This window comes from Argopecten irradians, chromosome 14 (genome assembly GCF_041381155.1).
Source record: "Argopecten irradians isolate NY chromosome 14, Ai_NY, whole genome shotgun sequence".
NCBI lineage: Eukaryota > Metazoa > Mollusca > Bivalvia > Pectinida > Pectinidae > Argopecten > Argopecten irradians.
Genome location: NC_091147.1, coordinates 21,486,697 through 21,514,151, shown reverse-complemented (window position 1 = coordinate 21,514,151; position 27,455 = coordinate 21,486,697). Strand labels below are relative to the sequence as shown.

The following is a 27,455-nucleotide window of genomic DNA, read 5'->3' as shown; positions in this document are numbered from 1 at the left end:
TAATGAATATGGTAGAAGGATAATCTAAAAACAGACAATGAGAAAGTATGCAAGTTTTAGATGATTGTTTTTTTGTATTTGACTCATAGATATACACATTTTGCATTGGTCGAGGGACTGAGTGGTTAACATGTTTCGACATATAATTACAAGCCCTCTACTTCCGAGTCGCGAGTTCGAATCCTATATGAGGCAGATGCCAGGTACTGATTACTGGTCCGTGTTTTCTCTGGGTACTCCAGCATTCCTCCAACAACAAACTTGACACACCCTTACATGACTCTGGCTATAAATAGGTCGTTAAAATAAAAAAAACTAAACCCGCATTAGGCGAGAAGCAGAATTTGCTGATTTGATTTACCTTAATTAAAATGAATAACATTTATTTATGTCGGTTAACGGTTTTAAAGTCATCCTTGCGTTGGCAAAGATTGATCTTAAACATTTTGTACGCCGACTGCTCCTTTTATTTACCAAACATTGAAATACGAAAGTAGTCCACATAATTTTATGGAAATGGGAATGGCTCGAAAGAAGTTAATAGCTTTCGTGGATGTAAGGACACGTCGTGGTAGCATACTTGTATTTTTAAGTACTGTCAAAGAAAACGGTATTATGATGATGATATAAAAGTCTAGTCAATAAGATGCATTGACGGAGGGGAATGAAGCGAAGTAAATCTGATAGATCAGAATAGGAAAGCAGCGTGTACTATAATGTTCATGACTCCATATGTGGACGATAAATAACACCAAATTGATTTTTTAAAAGGCAAACATACAGTGAGATCCTGTCAGTTATTCCTTCATCACTGTATAAGATTTTGCACGGAACAGATTCACAACTTCGAAGTAACATTAAAATTAAGGCTATACAGTAGCTGCATGATGTTTATCGATTCCAGTGTGCATTAAATGACTCGTCTATCTCGTAGGATAATCTATTTTGGAAAATAAGAGTGATATGTAGTAGTATTCATTGTACGTCTGACAACTATCAATACCAAATTTTCATAATCTAAACAGTTTTGATAATTATTTGATAAACCTGGGACAGAAATACGCATGTCATAGTTTTTTATTTAGACATCAACTGACTCACAGCGAATCACTCTGCGTGACGGCTACACACACTCAACAAAAGACTATTCACATTAAAATCAGAGCTCGTCCAGCCTTGTTCGTTGAATGCCTATCGTCCGTGAGGTCCGCGGAATAGAGAAACTTAAATGGTTGTCATGTTCAAGTAGTTAGTAATAATCTCGTGGATTAACAAGGATAAAAGTCAAAGATAGGAGGAATATATAAGACACTAGACAGGTAAGGAATGTTTATTGACATTCTAGTCCAACAGAACTCACATATTTAACAGAAACTGTACGCATATTCGTTTTAATATATGGAAAACAAAATGGGAATTTGTTTCATTCGCTGTTTGAATTGACTGATTGACTCGTATTATTTAGATAATTTTATATTAAAGACGATGTGACTACTTTCAATTTTATTAATAATATTGCATATATAAGACATGCATATTACAGGAAAATTCTGTTGATACCCCTTAAGATGAAAAATGCTCGAAGGCACATTTGCCAGTTGAAACTTGTTGTAGGTATTCGACCAATGCTAAACGTTCATGTATAAAAAATGTATGCGAAAAAACAATGGTTTAATATTCTCACAAACCCAACATTCCTATGCAACGAAATCATATTTATTTTTCATGATGAAAGGACTTAAAGACATGCTTAGCATGATGCTCATATCATTTAGTATAAATTCAAGACTGTCAGAGAAATGATGCACAATACCATAGCGGCTATCACGGTGTTAACTGTATCTGGCAATTCAGTATTATGTAGACTGGGTTTTACCTGTGTTCTCCCACATTACCTGGCCCCCGATCTCTCGAAACAAACTTAAGTCAAAAATGACTTAAGCCATAGATTGTCATATAAGTTACATAGGGAGTCTGCATTTTTGTTTCGAGAAATCGAGGCCAGTGGCCTCAGGATCATAAAACAATCTTAAGTCCAAAACTGTCTTAAGTTTGGACTTAGCCAATCAAAGATGACGTTAAAAAAAGTGCACCATTAATGATTGGCTAAGTCGAAATTTAAGTCTAAGATTCTTTCATGATCCTGGTGCCTGGACTTTACCTGTGCTTTCCAACGTTGCCCGGATGTCACCTGTCTTCAATGTAAATGATGTATGAATTAAATCTAATATATATTTCCAGCGGTTTCCATGCAGATTTTGATGAATATGAATAGTCCTCCTTTATTTGTAAATTTCCATCAAAAGAGTTTTAGATGTATTTGACATTATCAAAATAATCAATAAAGTAAGAATTATTACTTCTCGTTTGTACATTCACTTATGTTAAATCTTAATCAACATTTTCTCATCAATGTCCATAGGACTAATCTTTGTATGTTGTAGGACTATGCATATTTTTGAATGTAAGCAGTATTTTCATGTATGTTTGTTTAATTTAGATCATATTTTTAGATATCTAATAAACATTTCTATCTTGAATGAGATAATTAAACACAATTTTGCACTTGTATTCAGATAGGGGAATGAAGAGCAGATGCATTTGTAGATGTAGATATGAAGATGTGTTTGACGAATATCGACCCTCCTCTGATAGTGACGAGATTAACAGCTGGAAAGCAACCGAAATGTTTTTTAATTCCCCCTATTAAGTATGGGAGAAAAATTTTCCACTGTCAGGTGGACAGAATATCTGAATCCAAGTGAAAAGTTCGGCTGTTAACCCAATACTGATATTACTAGTTTCTTAAAAAATGGTTTTGTCAATAAAACGAATATCCATACTTTACTTATTACACAGCCAATTTAAAAAAAAATTGCATGAGTTTGGCGTGTATATGGTCAAAACAATGCAATTCCAGTAAAATCACAATTTGCGTCAAACTCCAATCAATGAACCAAAAAAGCTCAAAATCAAACACACTACCGCCATATTATCTCATTCTATTTTTCAAATTTGATATGAACTCCTCTTTTCAAAAATCTTTATTAGAAAAAAGGCTAATCATAGAAATGTTTTGACTTTACGCTAGAAAAGATTCTTTGTGATGTTGTGTGAAGATATGAACTGCCGCCTGTGGCTTATTTAGCTAGCTGCAGAACCGGCCTAGCGTGACTAAGGTTGTTTTATATGTTCGACGGTGCATGCCTTAACCACAATAACGACTTGCTTTTTAAGGAACGTATCTAGTGGTTACTACATTTAAAACTGGTTGAAGTATCTATTTTCAACAGAGAACATAGGGGTTTTTTTATCTAAAAAAAATCAATTTATAGCGGTTTGTCATACAAAAAGTGTCAAAGTATTAGAATTCTATAGATTCTTTTTTATAAGAATTATAAAATGACCCATGTGGCGACATTTTGAAAAATGTGTGGGTTTGTCAGTCATCGGCCGTTGTACTGAATAGGTCCGTAAACAATTATTTTCGAATTTTTCTTATATTATTCTGAAGGAAAGTCACCGAAATTTTGCACAAACCTTCTTAAGGCTAAAGAACAATTGTGACTTATATGTCCCCAAGAAGCTGTTGAAGGGGCCAAAATCGTTAGAATTGATTAAATTTTTATTTTTTAATAAGTCTACCTTTCCTGCCAGTTTGGAATGGCAGATAAGGTAGAATCATAGATAGAAGGGTCCTAAGGACACATCTCTGAGGTTTAAGTATTTTCAAATAAAAAATTTCAATATCTGTAGCAAGTTGTCAGTTGGAAATTCTGTCAAAAAGTAACATTTTTATTCTTATTTTATTTTTTTTGATAAGAATTGAAAAGGAAATGAACCATTTGGTGGCCATTTTGAAAATATGCCTCTTCTTGCTTGAATAGAGCCAAAGTTTTACCTTTTTCACTTCTACAAAACGACAAAATTCCCAAAAATTCCAATATTTTTTCAATAAGGTATCTTTGAGTAACAACTGATCAAAAAAGAACACACACACACATATGTTTCTTCCATTTTATTTTATGGTTATGCTTTATGAGAAAAAAACGTTTGATAAAAGAAAATTTTGGCTTCTAAGAGGTGAACATTTTTACGGCACAACACAATCAGGGAATTTCATGGCTCTGGAGTCTCAGAATTATTCCTTGAAGGGGGCCAAATACTACATGCTCTAGAGGGGAGTGTTCTTTTACCAAAGTTTGTATAGAGAAAACGCATTTATAAGCAGTATTTGCTAAATGTTTATAGGAAAGGTATCAAAATAAAAACTACCAGTCGGAGATAGCATTTTAAAACCATATCCATTTTTTGTGGCTGATCCCTAAAGATCAGTTGCGCAAGGTCAAAGGGGTCAAAATGACTAGAATTTCCAAAATCTTGCTGGAACCAAATACACTATATAAATTAAAGGTTTCATTAAAAATTGGCGTCGCCGTTTGTAGTGTCGCTTCTTAATGGGTGAGACACCAGCGGAATAATTTCACAAAAAAGAGTCCCAAAATCAATTCGTAATTTTGCACAGTTTATTTTCAGTAGATTGAATTATGGGGATTTATTTGAATATATCTTTTATGTTAAGGAGTAATAACCTACACACCTGAGTGTAGTCTCAACATAAAGCGCTTCGTGGGTTATTTAGAGTACACCAAAAGTTTTGTGTTATATCTCCATCATATCAAACATCTAGTTAAGTTAATTATTAAATAGTGCAATTAAGTATTTTAACTCATTAACCACTGATGTGACCTAGTTATTTGTTGTTCGACCATACAACAGATGCATCAATACACAATGGATATTGTAAGTTCGGGGACAAGTCTTGGCGTAATTTGGTATAAATTCATCGTCGGCCTTTATAACGACTATTGAACCAATATGGTAAATACTATCCCGTAACCTCACATCACACATAATATTGCCTTGCATTTTAACGCAATGTTATTGAGTTTAATTACATTTAATTATATCAACATCATTTAATGCCATATTTGTTGATTGACGATATTTTTTTTATTTTCTTATCACATATTACATACTAACTCCTTTTTCATTCCTTGAATACGGTATGGATATGGGTTGCGTTAATTGAAATATTGATTAATAACACATATCTTTTGAGTGTGTGTCAAGGGGGCCCCTTATATCCACCTTTGAACCATTTTTTTTAATTTTTTTAATAATTTTTGCTAATAAAAGAGGCTCAATTCTTTATTTTGTACCATATATAATGGTATTTACGAATACGTTTGACTGTAAATTTATTTTTCTAGTAAAAATAAACAGGATAAAAACAAAGGTTTTGGATTTGCTCCGAATATCTGACATGTTATCGATTTAGTCCACAATTTTAATTAATCATTTTAAAATCATGCCATACCTATATCTTTAAGCAATTACTTTAAGAAAAAGCAATCCGGAAAACAGCTCAAATGTAGCCAGTGAGATGTTTCCTAAAAGTCAACATTTGCTATAGGTGATTAAAATTGATCATAGATACCATAAAAACATTCTTGCATTCTTCCTAACAGTACACAAAACTTAACAATTAGATAATATATTATCCTCTTAGGTGAAATATTATTTTTCAAATCTTTTGTAAAGCTATTTAAAAATCAATTAAAGAACGAAATGAGATTACTTTTGTCTTTCAAATAAAACATTTTATTACCATAAAACGAAGGCTGTAATCTTAATTTTGATCACTCAGGGGCATTGTTTTTGTTACTATGACAGCAAAGCATTTCAAAAATATTATTATTTGCATACCTCATAAAATTTGTACCAATTTTCACTTACTTAAAAATCATTTATTTCAACTATTCGGAATCGCACGTTTCGTTACCATGGAAACTAAGCATTATAGGGTGTGCTTGTGTTATCAAGTTACAAATTTTTACTTAAATCTGACAATATCCAAATTTCAACCAATGAGCTGCCTCCATTTTATTACCATAGTAACCAATCTTTTTGAATGTGAAACATGATATTCACCATACATCATAACCTATATACACCAATTTTCACGTCAATCTGACCTTATCCAAATTTTAGCAAATTAGAGGCCTCCATTTTGTTTCTATGATAACCAATATTTTCCATAGTGTAATTATCACTTAAATCGGACTTGCACTTGCTATTTCAATATCATCCCTAAACTGTTTTCTCGGATTTTAACAAGGTGAAAATGAGACGACAAAGAGCAATATTTGGTTTTGCTTTTTTTCCAAAAGTGTTTATATGTTTATATTTTATTAAAAAATGTTATTTCTAAAGAGTTTTCTGTTAAAAATCTAAATCAAAAGGCTGAGATATATGATCTATGCAAATGATTAATGAATAGATATATAAATATGTAACATCTTTACGTATTTTATGTTGTTCATTAACTAAACTTCAAAATGTTTATCTTTATTTTGTACTTGACGGACATTACAATGTGTACTATATGAATAACATATTCGTTTTATATATATATATATATATGAGACAAGGAAGTAATTCCAACCGTGTGGACATAACTAGTAAATGCTCCGTATGGACATTTTATAATTCCACGTGTAGTAATTTGAGTTATAGTCCATACATCCCAATGTATACCTCTCTCATACATGTAGACAGAAAATTCTTTACATAGTTAATGAACCAGCAGTTTAAATTTCAGGTCACAAAAGGCAGTAACAATCACCCAATCTATACCGACCTATAACATTGGCCAGGCCTTTGCCCCAGCTAATTATAGGGAACAAATTAAGTGACCTAAAAAAGCCTATTTACAACCACATGTGAGTTCCTAATACAAAATAAGTTTATTGTATGTTTATCAGTGAAGCTTGTAAGATAATCAGAAATAGTTATTCGACAGACGCAATTTACTCCCGAGACAACAACTTTCGAGTTTTCATGGATTTACGAAAACAAATCTCCTTCTTCCGTTGATAATCATTTCAAAATTAAGGTTTTAAATTCAATTTAAATTTTACAGAAATTCAACGACATGAAAACCAATCCATCGACAGAGTACATAATCGACAAAGAAAGATAAAAAACGGTACTAAAACGGCATTTCGACTCACCGAGTTTTGACTATAGTTATAGTATACATAATTAGTTTGCATGTTTTAAAGATAATCAAATGCATTTTTTAAAATTTGTTCCCACGACAAGATCTTTCTAGATGCCTGCATATTATATAGGGTGTTTCATGTGGGCTTGTCCAAAGTCGACATTTTTGTCAATCAGAAATACGTACGTTGAATTAGTAACTTTACAATTATATAGTTCTATCTTTATTTTTACCGTTGGTTCCAGTTAAATGAAAGCTTACCTTTACAATCTAGTGCACTTGAAGTGCACAGTGCACTTGAAGTGCACTACATTTAAACCAGTAGTGCACAACATTTAAATTACAATTAAACTATTAGTGTAAAACGTCCATTCCGGTGTGATCACTAAAACCCCAATACGGGTAATGCGCATTGCCATTGGACACTGTTGTAGTATTTACCTACTGATAAACCATGTCTCACCGTATAGTAACAGTTTTTATTTAGTCTCACATCAAATTTGTCTGATATTATTTTCATTCGTTTAGTTAAGATTTATAAGTGTAATATTGATATCTAGAAGTGGTAGTTCAGTTATAACTTGATATACAAATGTATAATAATTAGTATAATTACTCTAATCAAGGTGTATAAGTCACTTATAAATCATTGCTCTAATGAAATTGAATGATTTAAACTCATTAAACATAAATAGCATTTAACAGCATACTATAAAAAAGTAAGTTACAATCTTTATGAATAAATGTTGACGACCATTTTAGTGATATTCAAACCAGAGACTTAATCGATATTTTAACATTCATCACATCAATTTCATCGCCGATTTCTGTTTAATTCACCCTTGTGTGAATAACATAATAAAGTTTACAAACTGTGACTTTACATATAACAAGTCCAAGAAATTCTTAACACAAAATTATTTCGGGTTTTCCAAAATGTTAAAGTTGTATGGTCTATAACTTTCGCTCTTTTTGTCATAGCGAAAACTGTTTAAGTGCTATACATACTTTTCTCCGTCTGTCTGAGTTTTAAACTTTCTAATTTCAACACATTTTATAAAGCACTGGAAGTATTTTTAATTATAAAAGTAAAAAATCTTTTTAAAGTGTACACGTGAAAATAGGCTCGAAAGATGCCGAATCATTCCGAACTCTTCCGAACATCGTCGCGACAATCTCGAAGTAAAACGAGAGTTGTGAAACCAAGAGAAAACATCAACAATTTTTCATAAACAAAACATGTGGTCGACCTCATCAGACTCTATCTACAAAGAAAATAATGCTCGCACATTACTATATTTGATACACACAATATTTTACGGTAATGTGTAAATTGGATGTTTCAAATACTCTATCTGTGGACATATACCAGCATGATTTGCTCATATAAGCCAGAAGGAAAACGTAAACAAACACATGTGCGCTTACGCTAGTTATCTGGCTCACCACGTGCAGGTCGTGTCAGTCACGTGATACGATTCGGAATCCGAAGTCACTGAACATGGCGGTGATTGAAGGCGCTTTATTCAAAACCAGGAATATATGATTACTAGATTTCGGCTCTCTTATAGAGAGCAACCAACTAAATGATTTTACATAGACCACAGTGTTAAACTTTGTTAAAGTTTTGTACTGTATTATTAAAACAAAGAAATATTAGTTAGGTATTGTGTTCTATAATTAAAGTCTAGGTTCTCATATAACACTAGATAGAAAAAAAAGTTTGGGTCCTTCTGCTCAAACTCCAACCAGGGTAGCTTTATTGAAATCAGGCGCATTTTGCACTAAAAAATCCGGAAATTCTAATGTTTTTACCTATTCATTATCAAAATTGATATTTTGAACCTAAATCTCAATATGAATTTCCAAATTGATATTATGGTTATCAAGGAATAATTACCTGTCAGAAAACATTTTTACTTTTGAAATTCATAATTAGCCAGCCAATCAGCGGCCGGGGGTTAAAATTCTATCCTGGGCTCAATCTTGTATACACAGGGGCCATTTCGAAGGTCTTTTTTTATTTAGTTGGTTGATCCCTATAGCAGAAATTAAAAATCTAATACTCACCTATGATGTAAAGTGTATTTCGGCTGTATGTCAAATCTGTAATATTAACTTAATCGGTCAAGTGGTTTGTCCAGGACAGGGCTTCACCTTCGGACAGTCACCCGCGGAGTAATTCTGAAAACATGAAATGTTGAACTTACACACTGTGTTGATTAATTGCAAATTATGTATTAAATATTGAAATAGTATTAATGTTGTTTAAGTTAATTATTAGTTACATCATTAAACTTTCTGAATATAATGAAAAAATAGGAAAAGTCCCCAGCCAAGGGGAGATAATCCATTACATAATCAGGTACCCCTATAATATAGAAAATGTCAAGATTTTGGAAGAAAACCAGATATACCAAACCTTTTACATATTCAAATTTACCAGGAACATGGTTCCAGAGCCTTTCTGTTTAAAATAAACAAATTAAACAAAGATCAAACCTGTAATGAGCACAAAAGATGCATGTCTTTGTCCATGACTGGAATCTGTGCAACCAACACATATTTCCGGAAATCTTGAATGACCCTGAAACACCATTAATATGTTTCATTAAAGGAAAAAATATTCACAAAATGGTATTTTTCATCATTATAACATAAAATGCATACTTTTAATAAACTAATTAGCCCTAATATTACAATTAATCAGTACAATTAGTTAAATTAGCTTACCTGAGATGACTCCCCCCCCACCCCCCACCCCACACCCCCCCCCCCCCCTCCCACCAATGATACCTGGCAGGTCTAAATACCACACCCCAAACTAGACATTATGTAATACAATGTAATTGTCTCCCCTTAATGTTACCAATTTCAAATGTATAAGCTGTAACTTATGTTTTATACCTTTATGGCTCCCGGCACTCCAATATGGCAGAGATGACTGACCCCCCAATTTATTGATTTGACTGCTCATTCCTGGTTCACCTAAACTGGAACATGCATACAGTTCTGTGAACTAAATTCTGACAACTGCGGAGACCATGCACCGCGCACCCATGTGATCGTACCCATCTGATGTTAAACGCACATGTCACACGTTTACAGCCGTGCTAATTACCTGAATCTACGTTATATGTACCATTAACTTACTGGCCAATTCTAAATAAACTGCATGCATAGTCACAGTGACACATATTATTCTAAAACTTGGCGACTTACCTTTGTATCCATGGACTCACTCGGCTCCAGTGACTGACTCTTATACTTCCGGTTGCGTTCGCTATAGAGAGCAACCAACTAAATGATTTTACATAGACCACAGTGTTAAACTTTGTTAAAGTTTTGTACTGTATTATTAAAACAAAGAAATATTAGTTAGGTATTGTGTTCTATAATTAAAGTCTAGGTTCTCATATAACACTAGATAGAAAAAAAAGTTTGGGTCCTTCTGCTCAAACTCCAACCAGGGTAGCTTTATTGAAATCAGGCGCATTTTGCACTAAAATATCCGGAAATTCTAATGTTTTTACCTATTCATTATCAAAATTGATATTTTGAACCTAAATCTCAATATGAATTTCCAAATTGATATTATGGTTATCTAGGAATAATTACCTGTCAGAAAACATTTTTACTTTTGAAATTCATAATTAGCCAGCCAATCAGCGGCCGGGTTAAAATTCTATCCTGGGCTCAATCTTGTATACACAGGGGCCATTTCGAAGGTCTTTTTTTTATTTAGTTGGTTGATCCCTATAGGCCGACATATGCTTTTGGGGAGCTAAATCATCAAGTTACATTTCAATGTTTAAATATCAAATGTTTAAGTTACATATCGTTACAGTGAAATTAGCAGCAATACAACTTTAAAAAGAAGGGCCACAAGCTTAAGACGGCCTTGGATAACGGTGGTATTTTGCAGGTTCCCAGTAAGTTTCCACAACAAACGTGATATTCCAGGATTCCGGTCATCTTCATTCATTATAGCAAATCTGAACGATTTGACCGGCAAATGAACCATTCAAAAATGAGTTCACAAATTCTTACGACTATTTCAGTTCATTTTATATTATAATTACTTCAATTCATATAATGTTGTGTAGATTATGCGATGATTCACAGATATTTGTGAGGGATTGCAGTATATCATTCTACAAATTTGGTTTAAAATAGAGTTTCTACAGAAAACATAACAACCAAAAGCTAGCGCTTGGATTTTGTCTCATAATTGATCCAGTAATCGTAATTTCCAGAAGCAATATATTATACTATTAAAATTTACATTTCCAAGGTATTTGCCATCTTGATTAATAAGTTCTATTAATTTTTCATTATTATATGACTGAGTTTTGTCGTTTTCTGTTTGGTCTAGACCGCCCACACAGGTCTTGACAAAATGCAATGTCACCCTGAGACCGATGGATACCTGTTCAGAAGTTGACATTGTAAATTCAGAAAGTTTAAAAAGTCACAGGGAATTCCCTGTCTTTTATTCATTTTTGCCCAATCACAATAGAGCATTGTCGATCATCGGGCAATGCCCGTAATATAAGCAAACATGGCTGACAACGTTGCCAGGTAGGATAAGGGAAACTATTTCACACATGTTAAATGTAGCCATATGTTCGAAGATTACGTATATTGTGAAGATGCCTCTCAGAATTAGTAAAAATACCTACTTATGACACGTGGATGAAGACTTTTCGTGAGTGTTTGTTCAATGTATGGTCATTTTGTTTGAAAGTCCTTCGGCATCGAGGAATATTAACTATATCTCAGGTTTAACAATTCCCCATGTTAATCTACAAAAAGTCAATATTTGTATAATGTCTCGATTCTGCTATGATATGATGCATGTATACATTAAATGGTTGAAAACTGACAACTGACTTAGGACGGGTGAGCTTTGAATTAAATATGTATTTTTACATGTTCACATCAAGTTTTTATTGGATAAAGGGGTGTAATTTGCTTACTTACTTATTCATTTGCATATGTTAAGTATATTTTCAAGTATAATGCTAAATACTGTTTTATAATTACCAAACCGATAATGCTAAATACTGTTTTATAATTACCAAACCGATATTCTATATTATTGTCATATTCTTAATTATATTAGGAAAGCAGTTTCTTTATGTCAAAAGGGAAGTAGCGGAGACATTTACACAATTATTATAAATGACATTTTATAGATCATTATTTAGATATAAGAAAAGTTTTATCTTTTGCAGAGCTACACTGTATGTAGGATTTCAACCATATTTTGTAATGTAATTGAGTATTTACATTCTGGTGATGTCACCTCATGATCAAATTTATCAGACACTATTTGAAATTTGTTGGTGTGGTTTCGTGTTAGGGAATCTAGTGTTCTGTTTGCATTTGAGGTGATGTTGTTAATGTGTTTGTCCCATTGAAGATTGTTTTATGAGGCCTAGGTATTTACTGTATTTAACGTGTTGAAGTGAGTGGTTATGGATGATATAGTTTTGTTGTAGTGGAGATAATGTCGCACTTGTCAGGATGGAATTGCACGCGCCAGTCATGTCCCCCTCGTCCTGCGTTGTCAAAGTCATTGTCATTGTGTGAAATATGAAACAGAATACTGGTCTGGATACTAGTCAGTTGTTAACAGTTAGAATCAACTGAAAATTATTTGCAGCAATAACACATTTAGCAAGCAGCAGATAACCACACCTCGTGGTATGCAACCCCATTGCACCTGTCAATGCTTATAAGGAGTCCATCAACACTGCCGGCGTAGTGAAGGTAAAAAAAATCAATTGTACATTGTATAAATATGGTTTAAATAAAAATCCTTGTGATTCAGATCAAGTTCTAGAAATAGTCTCTTATACATGTTATTAATATTTAAATCATTATATTAATTAATTATAATATTAATTATATTAATATGATGCTATAACTGATGATGATATTGATGATTGATGCAAATGTATGTCAGAATGTTTTAATGGAACAATTGAAACTGTGAAAAAAACATAAATCAAAACCATGTATGTCATTTCACGTGGTAACTTGATTGGAAAAATGTGAAAATAAAACCCTAAAATACACTGTAAAAGTATAATTTGTGTGCCTCTTGAAATCCTTTGTTTGGTCATTTAATTAGTCACAAGATGGTATTGCAATTTAATAGAACAACAATTAACATAACTTACGCTTTTTGATGTATCAGCTAGGTATAATGAAGTAATCTTTCCCTACGTAAAAAAAAAAAAAAAAAAAAATGTCTGTTGCATTATACATACAAGTTGGCCTATACAAAACATAAAAACCCATGTCTGTTAAATTATTCATACATGTAGGCCTATACAAAACATAAAAACACATGTCTGTTGCATTATACATACATGTAGGCCTATACAAAACATATAAAACCCCTGGCTGTTGCATTATACATACAAGTAGGCCTATTAGGCCTATACAAAACATGAAAACACATGTCTGTTGCATTATACATGTATAAACAGATAGGCCTATACAAAGCATAAAACCCCATGTCTGTTGCATTATACACACATGTAGGCCTATCCAAGTTTATCAAGTTTAGGTTTTTTTTGCAAATTTCTGCCCCAAAATATTAACATGTGGTATTTATACAGGCCTTAGAATTCGCTTTTACATGTACCTGTATCATCTGCACTTCAACTGAATATTACCTGAAATTTAACTATCATATGTACAGGGTGTCCCATAAATCAGGTTACACTTTCAAGATTTTATTACTTTTGACATACATGAGCAACAAAAATCATATTTTGGTATATGAAAACATGAATCAAACATTTTATTGTGTGCATCATATAAATGCATGCATGGTTCATGTATTGTGAATTTGAGATTATACTACAGTTACAGCAACATAGATCTTACATTAGTATTTTCTTTTCCAGTATTGGAAGAAGACAAATGAACAGCATTCTGATGGCACTGAATGTACGACCTATAATTGAGCTGTCAGAAATAAATTTGACCTGCAAATGATCTGGTAGCAACAAATAAAAAGCTGATGATAGTGGCACAGCCTACTTATTTGTTGCGAAGACATTTAAGAAAAAGAATTCTGACTGTTGTTGTCTGGTCAGGAAAAAATCACAGCACATCTGTATAAAAAGGAAATAGTAATAAAATGGAAGTAACACTCGAACGATAAAGTAGGCTTTATTCAGATGAGGAGGGGGTAGAGGGGCTTGGGTTACTTAAAATTGAAATATTAATTATTATTTTTTGTATGTTTTTGTCTAGGTTTAGCATGTTTAAAAACAAAATATTAATTCTTTTCCGATAGCCTCCGGCTGATCTCCAAGAATCCTCCTCATCCGTCACTAAAGCTAGGATGAGGGGGGGATTTTCCATAAGCAGTGAATGAAAGGATAAATAATGACAAATTATTTTTATGAAAACGTATATATCCCATTAATAAACTAGAAATTGGTAAAAGATGACGAGAATAAATGAAAATTTTAACACCTATGGTAGTTTGTTTTAATTTTATTGCCATTTCATTAAAACATGCGTTTTGCATTGGATACAGTTTTGAAAAGGGGGATGCACTACATGTCATTTTCAATGAACTTTAGTGAGAAAAACAAGTTCAGCCACATACCGTTTTCTTTCCAGCATTAAATCTAGCAGTATCTCTTATTTTGAAATAATCATATTTGAACAAAAGTTAAAATCGACCTCCCCTGACCTTTATACTTCCTTAAGTTAGCAATAAGACAATGCACACTAGGTACATTTTCATAGAAGTTGCCAGTTTCAAATATTTTTCAAAATAGTGATCTCGAAAAACTTTATTCAAGTAAATAAATTTTAAAATTTCTGGAACGCTATGTATACCCATCATTTGAGTTATTTAAACCTTTCACAGATTGGGGAATTGCATGAAAATATTTATAAATCAATTCTCTATTTGATCTCAAAAGTAGGGAAACCCTTTATCCCAGCAAATACTACAAGGCGCCTCGGTTATTTTAGTTAATTCGACTCTCGTTAGTGTGAATTATGGTCAAGGTATTCCTATGAGAAATGCACACACTTTTTTAGGCCTTCAGACATGAATACATCAGGTCAGGCCAAACACCTGGTTTCTAGGCCTTTTAATTATTGAGAAGGAGTGGTTTGGATGAAAAGTGAAAACGCCCTTTTAAATATGTTTAATTTCTTCGATGATCGATATCAGCCGTCACATTTCTTTAAATGATGGTACGTCAACACCATGAACAAGGGTTTTGCTTCAACATATTTGCCGGAGAATAGGATGTTAATACATATAGATCTTATAGTTTAAATATGTATATGCAGAAATCGGGCAAATTAAAAAAATATATGTTTATGTATATAAATATTAAAAATGTACATTTATTTACAAGTCGCCCAATTATTATAAACTATTATGACGGTCGCTGCCGGCCATTATAAATTTCAAGTAAACTTTGCAATCAAAATGCAGTACAGAAAATTAGAACGTTTAAAGAAATTGAACATTATGGATTATTACAATAAGTGGTATACGTACCTGTAAACACATCCAATGCGTGTACGGAAACGTATTGGAAGGGAAACGACTAATATCTATAAAATATTTAATACATTTTGAATTTGCTTGAAAGTAGTATTTGAAGCGAACAAACACTATCATGATGTGTCTGATTGAACAAAGGATAAAAACTTTAGATATCTGCATGACTGTACATGTTGTGTACTAGTGTAAACTTGTATACTGAAGTAAAATATTGTCATTGTACGGGAATGTTATACGTAGCGTAGTTCAGTATACTGCGAACGGTTAATTGAATAGTCAAGTAGGACAATGTGTAATTTAACATACATATAAAACACACGAGTTAGACTTTGTATTTCCTTAACTTTCAGAGCTTATGGTCACGTTTCATAACTATATACAATAAAACGATGGATATTAATTTCTGTAGCTCTCATCAATAATGATTTACTCTATTCGACTCATGAAAGAGTAATATCTGTGGTGGAGTCTCAAGTTTCGAGTCAACGTTTTCGAGTTTCGAGTCAACGTTTTCGAGTTTCGAGTTATCATTTGCGTAGCATGTACCAGTCGCGCAGAGCATTATTAAAACCGAGATTAATAATATATAATTATATACATTCTTATTATATTCCCTAACTATAAATATTCAAGACTAATAGCATTTTGTCTGTTTTCAATTGAAAATCCAACTGAAAAAATGTTGTGTATGTAATACTCAATTGTGTCTATTTTTTTCTATTTCAACAGTTTCAGTATGAATTACCTAAGACGTATCCTAATGCGCAATCGTCCTCTGTATCGACCACGAGTCTGGCTGTTATTGTTGGCTGTGTTAATATCAGCGATGTTTTTGCTTAGGCGAACTGGCAGTGAACACACGGTCAATATAGTTATCCCACTACTAAACCCACTGGCGACTCCATTCAACCGCACATGGTGGGACGCCAAGTCCTACCCGGTAAGTGTATGGACAAGCAACGGCCTATGACTCTTTTATGTGTTTCCATGATCAGTAACAAAACGTATGGTTGGCTGTCATGGCGTGTCGTATGGGATTTAATGTATTAATTGATTTTTAGCATTTTTCCAACAGGATAATGTTGTGCAAAATATTAATATCTTAATCACATGACTAATTAATGAATCACTTGCTGCAAAAGATGCTACACAATCCTTTGTAAATGGGCAAAAGAGAGTGTAGTCCTTCACAATACATATTTTTTAGGTTGAACGTAATTTTACAAATAATATTTTTGATTTAAAAACGGTACACATTATGATTAAACTAACAATCCTTAAAAAGTTATATGTGCTGTAACTGGGCAAAACATTTGACATGTTATTTTGTCTTCAGTAAGATATTTTAAAGCCATATGGTTTAATGAAATAAACTGTGAAAATCATTCAAATGCTCATACAAACATGTATAATGCCTTATAAACTTTAGTTACAGCACAGCCATTATGCACTGTAAAATTATTGTTTTAATGTCTTTTATATGTTTAGATTGAAACGTAATACAACCTCACAATTACTAACAACACTGTAAAAATGTGAAATGTAAATATTGACGACAATTGGGCTCTGACGGTATGTACTCATTTCACTGCACAGTAAATATTATGTTTTGGGGCAGTACTGCCAAAAATTATTTTGAGCTCGTATTTGTACTTGCAAAATTAAAACCTATGTATTGAAAGTACTGTAATTCTAAAAATATTGGCAACTTTTGGTGGTTTGTAACATATCTAAAGCTGTTCTTGATTCATGATTATGACAATTATGTTAAACAACCGGGCATGGACTCATCTGTTCAAAACATAATACTGTTAATAACGGGTTAACAAAGATTTTAAAATGAATGTCCTGAAATACTTGCTAGATGGAATTAAATAGAAGCGATGCCGAAGTTTTATGTTCTTCATTATTTTTTTATGCAATCGTTATCAATAACAAAAACAATTTTATTTTCCATTGATTTAATCCAATGACTTTTTGAACAACTGAGTCTATGTGTTGTTCATATTTATTGTTTTAAAATGACGTAATGTTAGTTTGTCGATATCACGGAAACCTTTCCTTTCTTGTTCTTAGAGATAACTGGTTTGGTGGCATATTAAAGGAAATCTTAACTATTTAAAGAAAACAAACATTTAAATTAGTTTTGGATAGATAATCAACATTCATCAGTTTAATTCGAGTCTGAATCTAAAGTTTTGAAAAAATTGGATCAAAATAGAAATGTAAAGTGTCATCTTTACATTGTTTTACTTGTCGGGATCTTGTTTTCGTTTCTTCCATGAATTTTTTGCAGAAATGTGTGACGAACGAGAACGTTACAAGTACTGGTATATTTCAATCAAAATCAAGTTTTAAGACATCCATACAGTCGAAAGGAATTGTTTTAAAAATAAGTTTTGTGAAACCAAAAATATTTCTAGACTTGAAGAGAAAACTCTTGACTGTAGCGTGTTTATGTCACATATTACGTCATTCCAGATAATAATCGTTACATTTAATTTTGTTTTTCGAAACTCTTGGATGTTGCTCTTACATTTGCAGGATGGAATTCATTTACCTAGGTGCCATGGTCAAGTTCCGCAGAAACATAACGTTAGTCTCATTGCGAGTCTTAAGAAATCGTTGGGCGTTCCGGACGGACCTCCACCAGATAAGGATGAGCTTTGTAGTATGTCGTTCGGGGAAGTGGAGATGTATTATCACACGTACGTTACATCTTGCTTCGTAAATGCTACACAATTATAGTACCTGTAATGTTATGAATTACAAAGCAAATTCAGAAATTGTTTCACTTGAAAGTGAGAAATCCTTGTCATCTATATAATTTTTCTTGAAATCATTATTAAGATAAAAAAAACTAAAAAAAAAAGAAAAAAAAAAAAAAAACTGTGACCTTGTTTTCACTTTTTGCGAGGGAATCCGATCCTCGATACCTAGATGGTCATACTCTTTTTGATAATGTCAATGCTATAAAGAAATTATGTTATTCTTATTGCATATATCAAATTTTATTGTAAATTTCATCCGTCACACATCTTTTACAGAAAATTTACATCTTCAAATTTAATTGTTTTTATGATTAGGATATATAGTTCGGACTTTTGAATCAACAAAGTTGACATTAATTTAAGTCTATTGGTGAAGTTAATACTGGTCAGTAGAAAGAAGGCATCGTTTAAATGCTATAACGGTCCACATTAATAGCTTGGGTCATATAAGTACGCGCCACGTTTTTTTGGAAGAAAAAAAAACCCAATCAGTGTCTGAACTGTCTCACCTGGGATTCAAGCTCTCGACCCATAGATGGAGAGTATGAGGTATTATACCTTGATATCTTAACAAGTTAAAAGGAAGATCATAACGTTCTGGCTTTGATAGCTAATGCATTTACTGTTAAAGGGAAGACACTATCCAACACACAGCATACTAGTCGGGTAATAGATTGACATTTTATGTTATGTTCTTGAGGCAGGTACCTGAGCGCAATTCAAAACGTATGTAGGAGGTCTATACGGATGGGGAACACTAAAGACGGAGGATGGGATGTGTGCTCAACAGAGATTAAACAACCTGATGATAGCTGTCTTGTTTATTCTTTTGGGTGAGGTATTTACAGTATTCTATTTCTCTGATCAGTTGGTAGGGATATTTTTACTACGGAGTAAATCCTGGGGTTATATTATGTTTTGGAATTCATTAGTAAAGTAATACAGATATATTACTAATAAAAAAATAATGAAGTACATGTACGTCAGATTAGTTAAATGGTTTCAAATTACCGCATATGACTATTTGCATAATATATACTATTAATTATACATATATATTTTATACGATCCACGCTAAACACTCAAATTTGGCATTTTTTAAAATTAAATTAATAGTTATTAAGGGATTATCAGATTTCATTTATTGGAGATATAAATGCGATCTGGGTGGCATATAAATATTCAACGCGTCCGCGTTTTCAATTACTTTTCAATTTCCTTTCAATAATATGAATATCTTTTTATAGTGTTATGACCGAGAATAACAGAAATGAGAAACAAGCACCTAAATTCAAAACACAATTTAATCATATATACAATATTATACAGAGATGGTTTACAATATCTAAAGTAATTGGTGATGGCACAAGAGTAATACGATGATTTAAAGTGTTACTTCTCTGTATGCGAATGTCCTGGTATAATCCTTGATCCTTCCAGGTTTCAAATTAACAATAATCACAAATCCACGAGGAAAATGAATGTCCACAGATGATTTGTAAAGTTCCAGGCAATATGAATAAATCCACACAAAGTGTTGTAATAATCCACAGATAAAGTCACAATAGCTCTCCCGATAGAATCGTATATTGCGCTGTGCAATTCTTGATATGTCTAATTACAGGTCTCATTACAGTTCTAATTAGCCTTGGTCAGCTGGAGTATATATAGCTAAACCCTAATTCAAGAATATTGTAGAACCTTCTACTTCTAGAAAAACAGTAAACAAATAAACACACAGAACTTTCTGGAAATAGATTATTCTGATCTCTACTTATAATCAACATGTTTACAAACATATTTGTTTATACATGGTGATATTCTAGAAAGTTCTATAACCTAAATTAATGATATGACCTTTATAGGATGTATTGATAATAAAGCTATAGGAGTTATCTCCCTTATCTAATAAAAACATGTATTTATTGTCATACATAACAATAGTTTCATAAGTAATCTGGTTCGTTCAACTACAATGTCAATTGTACCCGCGCGGGCTAACTTTATGCCAGTAACGAGGACCCCATTCATGTATATAGAAATTACTACATCAAGTCTAGACTGCATTTATGCACTCATAACGCAGATAATGATTATCACTAGTCTAAGAGTAATGAGAGTCTCAGTGGCAAAATGTATTCAGTCTTAAGTCGACGACAAATGAAATAGCATACAATAGCAGGGAAGCCCTACTAACTGTTGCTTTTGTTTGTTTGTTGGTTGTTTATAGTACCACCTACTCCAGTCTATGCCCCTCTCACTTCTAAACATGGACTTACGACTACGGCGAAGATACTGTTGCTTAAAGCCGAAGGCCGCTTTCAACAGGTTCTTCTGGCTACCCTTCTACCGATGGCCAATTATCAATTTATTACAGGACTCTCTCTTTGAATAATGTTGGAAAGAAATGCAAGAACATCAAATTATGAATGCAGGCAAAACAAATGTTTATTAATACATTCAGAGATTAAACTGAGGCCTCAGTGAAGAAGATCACTGCGTAGGTTCCTGGTGTATGCAGGAATACATTATACTATGCAACCATGTCAACCGTGTAATTTGCATGAAAACAGATCAAACATGCGTTATTATTAAAGAATGAGTCGGGTACTAAAAAAGAACTTACTTGTACAATTTGCTGTTGTAATAGAATTATTCTGGGCAATTTTGCCAAAACCAAAACTTTTTAATCTCACTTTTACTTTCAGAATACAGTTTGACTTTTCTTTTGATGATGCGATTTCGACTGTGTTTGGATGCGAAGTTCACTCGTTTGATCCGAGGTAGGTAAATGCAATGGTACTAATTATAACGTTTCAAGTGTCTGAAACTAAGGATTTTATGATGATAAACGCACTAGTTGTAAATCACAATTTAATTGGTGTCCTTGTGTAATTTATTTTACTTGAGGGTTTCATCCCCAGAGGCCCCAATGAAAAGAAAATAAAATGATGGTATCCTTGTGTGGGTAATTGGTTTTGTTTTTTTTGTTTTTTTTTTGTTTAGTTTTTTTTGTTTTTTTTGTTTTTTTTTTTTTTGGGGGGGGGTGTCAATATCTATAGATTTAGTCATTATCTTTACTATTTAATTACATTGCATTTGAAATTACAGCATGCACCAGAAAGACCATTTACACAAGGCAAATGTTCATTTCCACGCCACTGGTCTATCGGACTATAACGGCGTGAGCAATGATATGGCCAGCTGGAAAATGAGAACTCTGGTAGAGATTCGTAAGGAGCTGAATCACGTCGATGTAAGTCTGTGTTTGTGTCGTCAGCTTAATCAGTGTTATATGTTATATCACAGTCCAAACTTTTACAATATAAAGCCGGATAGTGTTGTTGTGTAGATATCAACATGCAAACTTAGTGTGCAGACCCTCGGATACTATAGGTAATCTAGCCTAATAGTGCAAAGGTCACTAATAGGTAATTCGCAATTGTTAATAGAACAAATAATTCCGTTAAAGAATATATATGATGTGAAAATGATACAAATATTCATTTCTATGCCACTGGTCTATCGGACTATATTGCCGTGAGCAATGATATGGACAGCTTTCATATTAGTTGAACTAAAGAATTACAGTCAACCCCGCCGAAGTAAACCACCTCAGGGTAAAGAGCACCTGTTTACTAAAACCACATTCTTATGGCCTCAAATAGCAATATACAATTCGACCTGTGCATAAAGACCAGCTGTCTATAATGATCAGTTATAATGAGTGGTTTTATAGACTGATGTAACTGCAGTTATTTTATGTAACATAACCACGAAAATAACTCCATGCATATAATTATTTTCCAGAGAAACATTGATGTCATAAAGATGGACATTGAAAGCTGGGAGTGGAATGTCATACCCGATATATTGAAAACGTCACAACTTGCAGGTGTGAAGCAGTTTCTTGTGGAGTTCCATGCCAATACAGACGTATTATGGAAGGAATATTGGATCCACAAACTTTTAATTTTACGTGATTTGTATCTAGAAGGATATCGTGTGTTTTGGATTGGACGAAATAACATGTGCACCTACAAATCTCCAGTATTCAACCGTGTATTATATGCGTGTTATGAGGTTTCTTTTGTAAAGATATAATCCATGGTACGTACACATAGAAATATAAATTGTACTGATTCCGGACACATAGGGCAGCATAAGAAGACACGATTGTATATTTCAGATGATTTACTAACTACGAACTAATGGTCCTATAATCCTCAGAGGATTGTATTCAAATAGAGATTGAACAGTGTTTTGATTGTGTTAAAAGTAGTATATGTATCAACGCCATAGAATACAACCATATTCAAAGTAGCGGGTAAGGATATCATATGGCTGTATGTAGAAATGAAATATTTAATTGCGTTAAAGACATATGTTGAATATGTCTGTATTTTATTGCGTTTAAATCATTTTAACGCAATTAAAACACTGTTCAATCGATATATTTACATAAATAAGTCTCAGTTTACAAGTTTGGCGTCAAATTTAAAACGGTGTTTTAAGCTAGGTTAGGTAACTACGGTAGTCATTACGGTATGGCCGAAGATATAGTGTCGATTGTTGAACGTTATAGCTCCAGTTTGTTTTGAAATATAACAATGACACCTTTCAATTATTTCAAAAATATATTTTTTAATTTAAAATTTGACCATATACGAATAGTGTCCATTTCGAAAAGAAATGGAAATGACTGAGGCAGAACGACTATATATATATCGTTGTCCGAGTAGTGATGAGGTCCGAAGTGCAGCGAGCCGCCATACTTGAATTTCAACCAAGGAAAGTAACTGTGATGTTTCACTGCTGATTGTATGTCATCGATATATCGGTCTACAAAAATGATACAGATCCGAACTACCGAAAACTAAATTCTTCATGTATAATCATAACTTTCATTTTCCTGTACAGAGAATAGATAAGTGTTTTCGCTGTGTGTAGGCCTAGGTATATTTCGAATGCGAAAACGCAGGATAAAATAATGGTTTTTTTTTCTGGAAACCTGTGCCTGCTCTGGTAACCAATTGTTCGGACAGAAGCTTCCAGAGTTGTTCTCCAATCAGATGTGCTTTTTATTTAGGTGAGAGCACCGGAGTGACCGTACACGCATAGGCCTGAAAGGTAAAATGTAAACTAAGTAATAAAAATTTATTTAGATTATGATATGACGCAATCCCTTATCTTTCTAGTGTGAACTAGAAGTATTATGATCCTGCACTGGGTTTGCATCCATACGTCATTGCGATTACGCTAATTTGAACGTAACGCTCCTCCCATTGACTATAAACGGGCATATGGCATAAGACCATTGAATAATGCACGTTATGACTAATTTGTATGAAATCCTCGGAGGATTATAGGACCATAAATCCCGTTAAAAGTCAGTGAAATGCTTATATTTCCGTTTCTGTTATATCTAATCCAACTAGTAATTACAGTTTTACCGTTATTGCCCAAAATCGAAATCACCGCCGTCCCTTGTCAGTGGAGCCTCTTCTTGTAACGCCATAATAAGTAACCATGACGATATTCGCAGCAAGAGAGATAAGCCCATGAAAATACACATGAAATCATAAGTAAACTTTCAAAGTTTTATCAAAATGCACTATATCAATTTTGCACTAAACTACGCATACAAAAGTGCAATGTTGAATAGCGCACTTATGCCGTGATTTGGTAATGCTATTGAAATTGAAATTGCAGCCGGAAAATATTCCGTGTGTGAAGAATCCGGGAGTAACTGTGTTTGAAGAGTGGGGATTTACTTATGTGGATGTTTTATTGCATTTAACGGAATCGCTGCTTCATCTAACGATGCTAGCAAAGTGTTCTCATGCAATATTCGTCATTTCCTAGCAGACGCCAGACGGCAATTTTCCTATGAAGTTATTACGTCATTATATTATAATGATGGTATGATGGTAAGAACGACGTCACGTAACATGTTCTACATATCATAACGCCATCTCATGAATTCCATTTTGATTGTAAGGTTACATGAATATGTAGAGTCAGTCCTGAGAAAATGGAACTATTTTCTGTTCTTCCTTTAACTGAAATGCAAGTGCATTGATTGATGAAGTGTGATATTGCCTAGCTGGTTTGTTACCATTACGTAGTTGTGGTGTTAACAAGTTTAATCTATCTTTTTATATTTTGTCTCGATTGTGGTCTGATGTTTTTTTTTTATATATTATATATACATAGTGGGGAAGATAGTTTCAATGTCTTTTTGGCGGTTTTTACTTTGTAAACCCCACATTGGCTTTTTGGTGTATTAATTCTTGAAGCAAATATTGTTTTATATATCTTTCACATAAGTTTTGTCATGACTTATATTGGTTTATCATTTGCTGTTGATTTGATACCGTGTCACCCTCTGTGAGAGGGTGGCCTTATTCATTCAATATGGCTGTTCTATCAGACTATCTATGTTATTACACTAGTATGGATTTTCCGGCCGAGCTGTATTTTGCCAAACTCGGCCAATATTGAAACAAAATTGACGCAACTCGTCTAATATGATATTGGCCGACTTTTTCTCGTATTGTCCGACTTTGAACTCGGCTAATATTGAAAAACACGCCAAATCGAACGCGCCTCGTCATTCGGAAGTTCTCGGTGTTATTAAGTTATTTGACTTAGCATCTAGAGGGTTTACGAGATTAGTCAACAAACAACATGGAGATTGACGAGTCGTCTGTCAAAAGGGCCAGGGACAAATATGCAAAAAACGGCGAAGATATGCTTGGTGTTTTGATGGATGACATCACTAGGTATGAAATTTTATCTAGGACTCGGGATGCGCACGTAGATTTATCACTGACTGTGCAGTTAGTAATATACTTAGACTAAGTTATAAATCAGATATCTAGACCTACAAATTACAATGTTAAATGTATGCAGACATAGATAGTTAATTAATAAAAGTGTCATAAATCAGCTGTTATGATATTGGCCCAGTTATAAGGCCTTGGTCTGTCACATTGGCCCTCGGTCTTCGGCCTCGGTCCAATATCACAGACCTCGGCCCAATAGCTTGGCCAATATCATAACAGCTGATTAATAACACTATAATATTATAATGATGGTAAGAACGACGTCACGTAATGTGTTCTACATATCATAACGCCATATCATGAATTCCATTTTTGGTTGTAAGGTAACATGACTATGTAGAGACTGTCCTGAGAAAATGGAACTATTTTCTGTTCTTCCTTTAACTGAAATGCAAGTGCATTGATTGATGAAGTGTGATATTGCCTAGCTGGTTTGTTACCATTACGTAGTTGTGGTGTTAACAAGTTTAATCTATCTTTTTATATTTTGTCTCGATTGTGGTCTGATGTTTTTTTTATATATATTATATATACATAGTGGGGAAGATAGTTTCAATGTCTTTTTGGCGGTTTTTACTTTGTAAACCCCACATTGGCTTTTTGGTGTATTAATTCTTGAAGCAAATATTGTTTTATATATCTTTCACATAAGTTTTGTCATGACTTATATTGGTTTATCATTTGCTGTTGATTTGATACCGTGTCACCCTCTGTGAGAGGGTGGCCTTATTCATTCAATATGGCTGTTCTATCAGACTATCTATGTTATTACACTAGTATGGATTTTCCGGCCGAGCTGTATTTTGCCAAACTCGGCCAATATTGAAACAAAATTGACGCGACTCGTCTAATATGATATTGGCCGACTTTTTCTCGTATTGTCCGACTTTGAACTCGGCTAATATTGAAAAACGCGCCAAATCGAACGCGCCTCTTCATTCGGAAGATCACGGTGTTATTAAGTTATTTGACCTAGCATCTAGAGAGTTTACGAGATTAGTCAACAAACAACATGGAGATTGACGAGTCGTCTGTCAAAAGGGCCAGGGACAAATATGCAAAAAACGGCGAAGATATCCTTGGTGTTTTGATGGATGACATCACTAGTTATGAAATTTTATCTAGGACTCGGGATGCGCACGTAGATTTATCACTGACTGTGCAGTTAGTAATATACTTAGACTAAGTTATAAATCAGATATCTAGACCTACAAATTACAATCATGTTTAATGTATGCAGACATAGATAGTTAATTGATAAAAGTGTCATAAATCAGCTGTTATGATATTGGCCCAGTTATAAGGCCTTGGTCTGTCACATTGGCTCTCGGCCTTCGGCCTCGGTCCAATATCACAGACCTCTGCCTAATAACTTGGCCAATATCATAACAGCTGATTAATAACACTATAATATTATAATGATGGTAAGAACGACGTCACGTAATATGTTCTACATATCATAACGCCATCTCATGAATTCCATCGTTGGTTGTAAGGTTACATTGATATGTAGAGTCAGTCCTGAGAAAATGGAACTATATTCTGTCCTTCCTTTAACTGAAATGCAAGTGCATTTATTGATGAAGTGTGATATTGCCTAGCTGGTTTGTTACCATTACGTAGTTGTGGTGTTAACAAGTTTAATCTATCTTTTTTATATTTTGTCTCGATTGTGGTCTGATGGGTTTTTTATATATTATATATACATAGTGGGGAAAATATTTTCAATGTCTTTTTGGCGGTTTTTACTTTGTAAACCCCACATTGGCTTTTTGGTTTATTGATTCTTGAAGCAAATATTGTTTTATATATATTTCACATAATGTTTGTCATGAATTATATTGGTTTATCATTTGCTTTTGATTTAACACCTCAGTGAGAGGGTGGCCTTATTCATTCAATATGGTTGTTGCGTTGTTACTTGTAAGTTTGTAGATGCATAAATATCACTTTGCATTGATGACATGTAAGCTCATACTCCACTATATTTTGGATGAATGACGATTGCTGAGTGCTCACGACGATGAACTAATGTGTGTTACAAAAAATCTGTCGTATTTCGTAATTGCACTTCATTATTTAGCTTGAATGCATGAAATGCATATACTAATTTTCATCACATATCAGCAAATTGATACCGGTTTAACACTGATTAGCACAAAGATGTAAATATTACATCAATTATTTACTAAGTTATTGCATTTTATGTTGGA

General features: G+C 33.3%; 1 protein-coding gene and 1 long non-coding RNA gene across 2 annotated transcripts; one reads left to right on the top strand and one right to left on the bottom strand.

Moving 5' to 3' along the window:
- The first annotated feature begins 522 nt into the window (after nt 1-522).
- LOC138307737 (probable methyltransferase-like protein 24) lies at nt 523-27,455 on the top strand. The gene is made up of 7 exons (XM_069248593.1): nt 523-1,319; nt 16,353-16,563; nt 18,168-18,331; nt 19,099-19,227; nt 21,103-21,177; nt 21,506-21,650; nt 22,205-27,455. Exons 2-7 carry the CDS (start codon nt 16,360-16,362, stop codon nt 22,496-22,498), a joined length of 1,011 nt encoding a protein of 336 aa, XP_069104694.1. The 5' UTR covers nt 523-1,319; nt 16,353-16,359; the 3' UTR covers nt 22,499-27,455.
- On the bottom strand, nt 9,046-10,816 carry LOC138308155 (uncharacterized). Its single transcript, XR_011206083.1, has 3 exons — nt 10,289-10,816; nt 9,569-9,653; nt 9,046-9,250 (listed from the first exon to the last, which is right to left on the bottom strand). It is a non-coding gene; the product is annotated as an uncharacterized lncRNA (long non-coding RNA).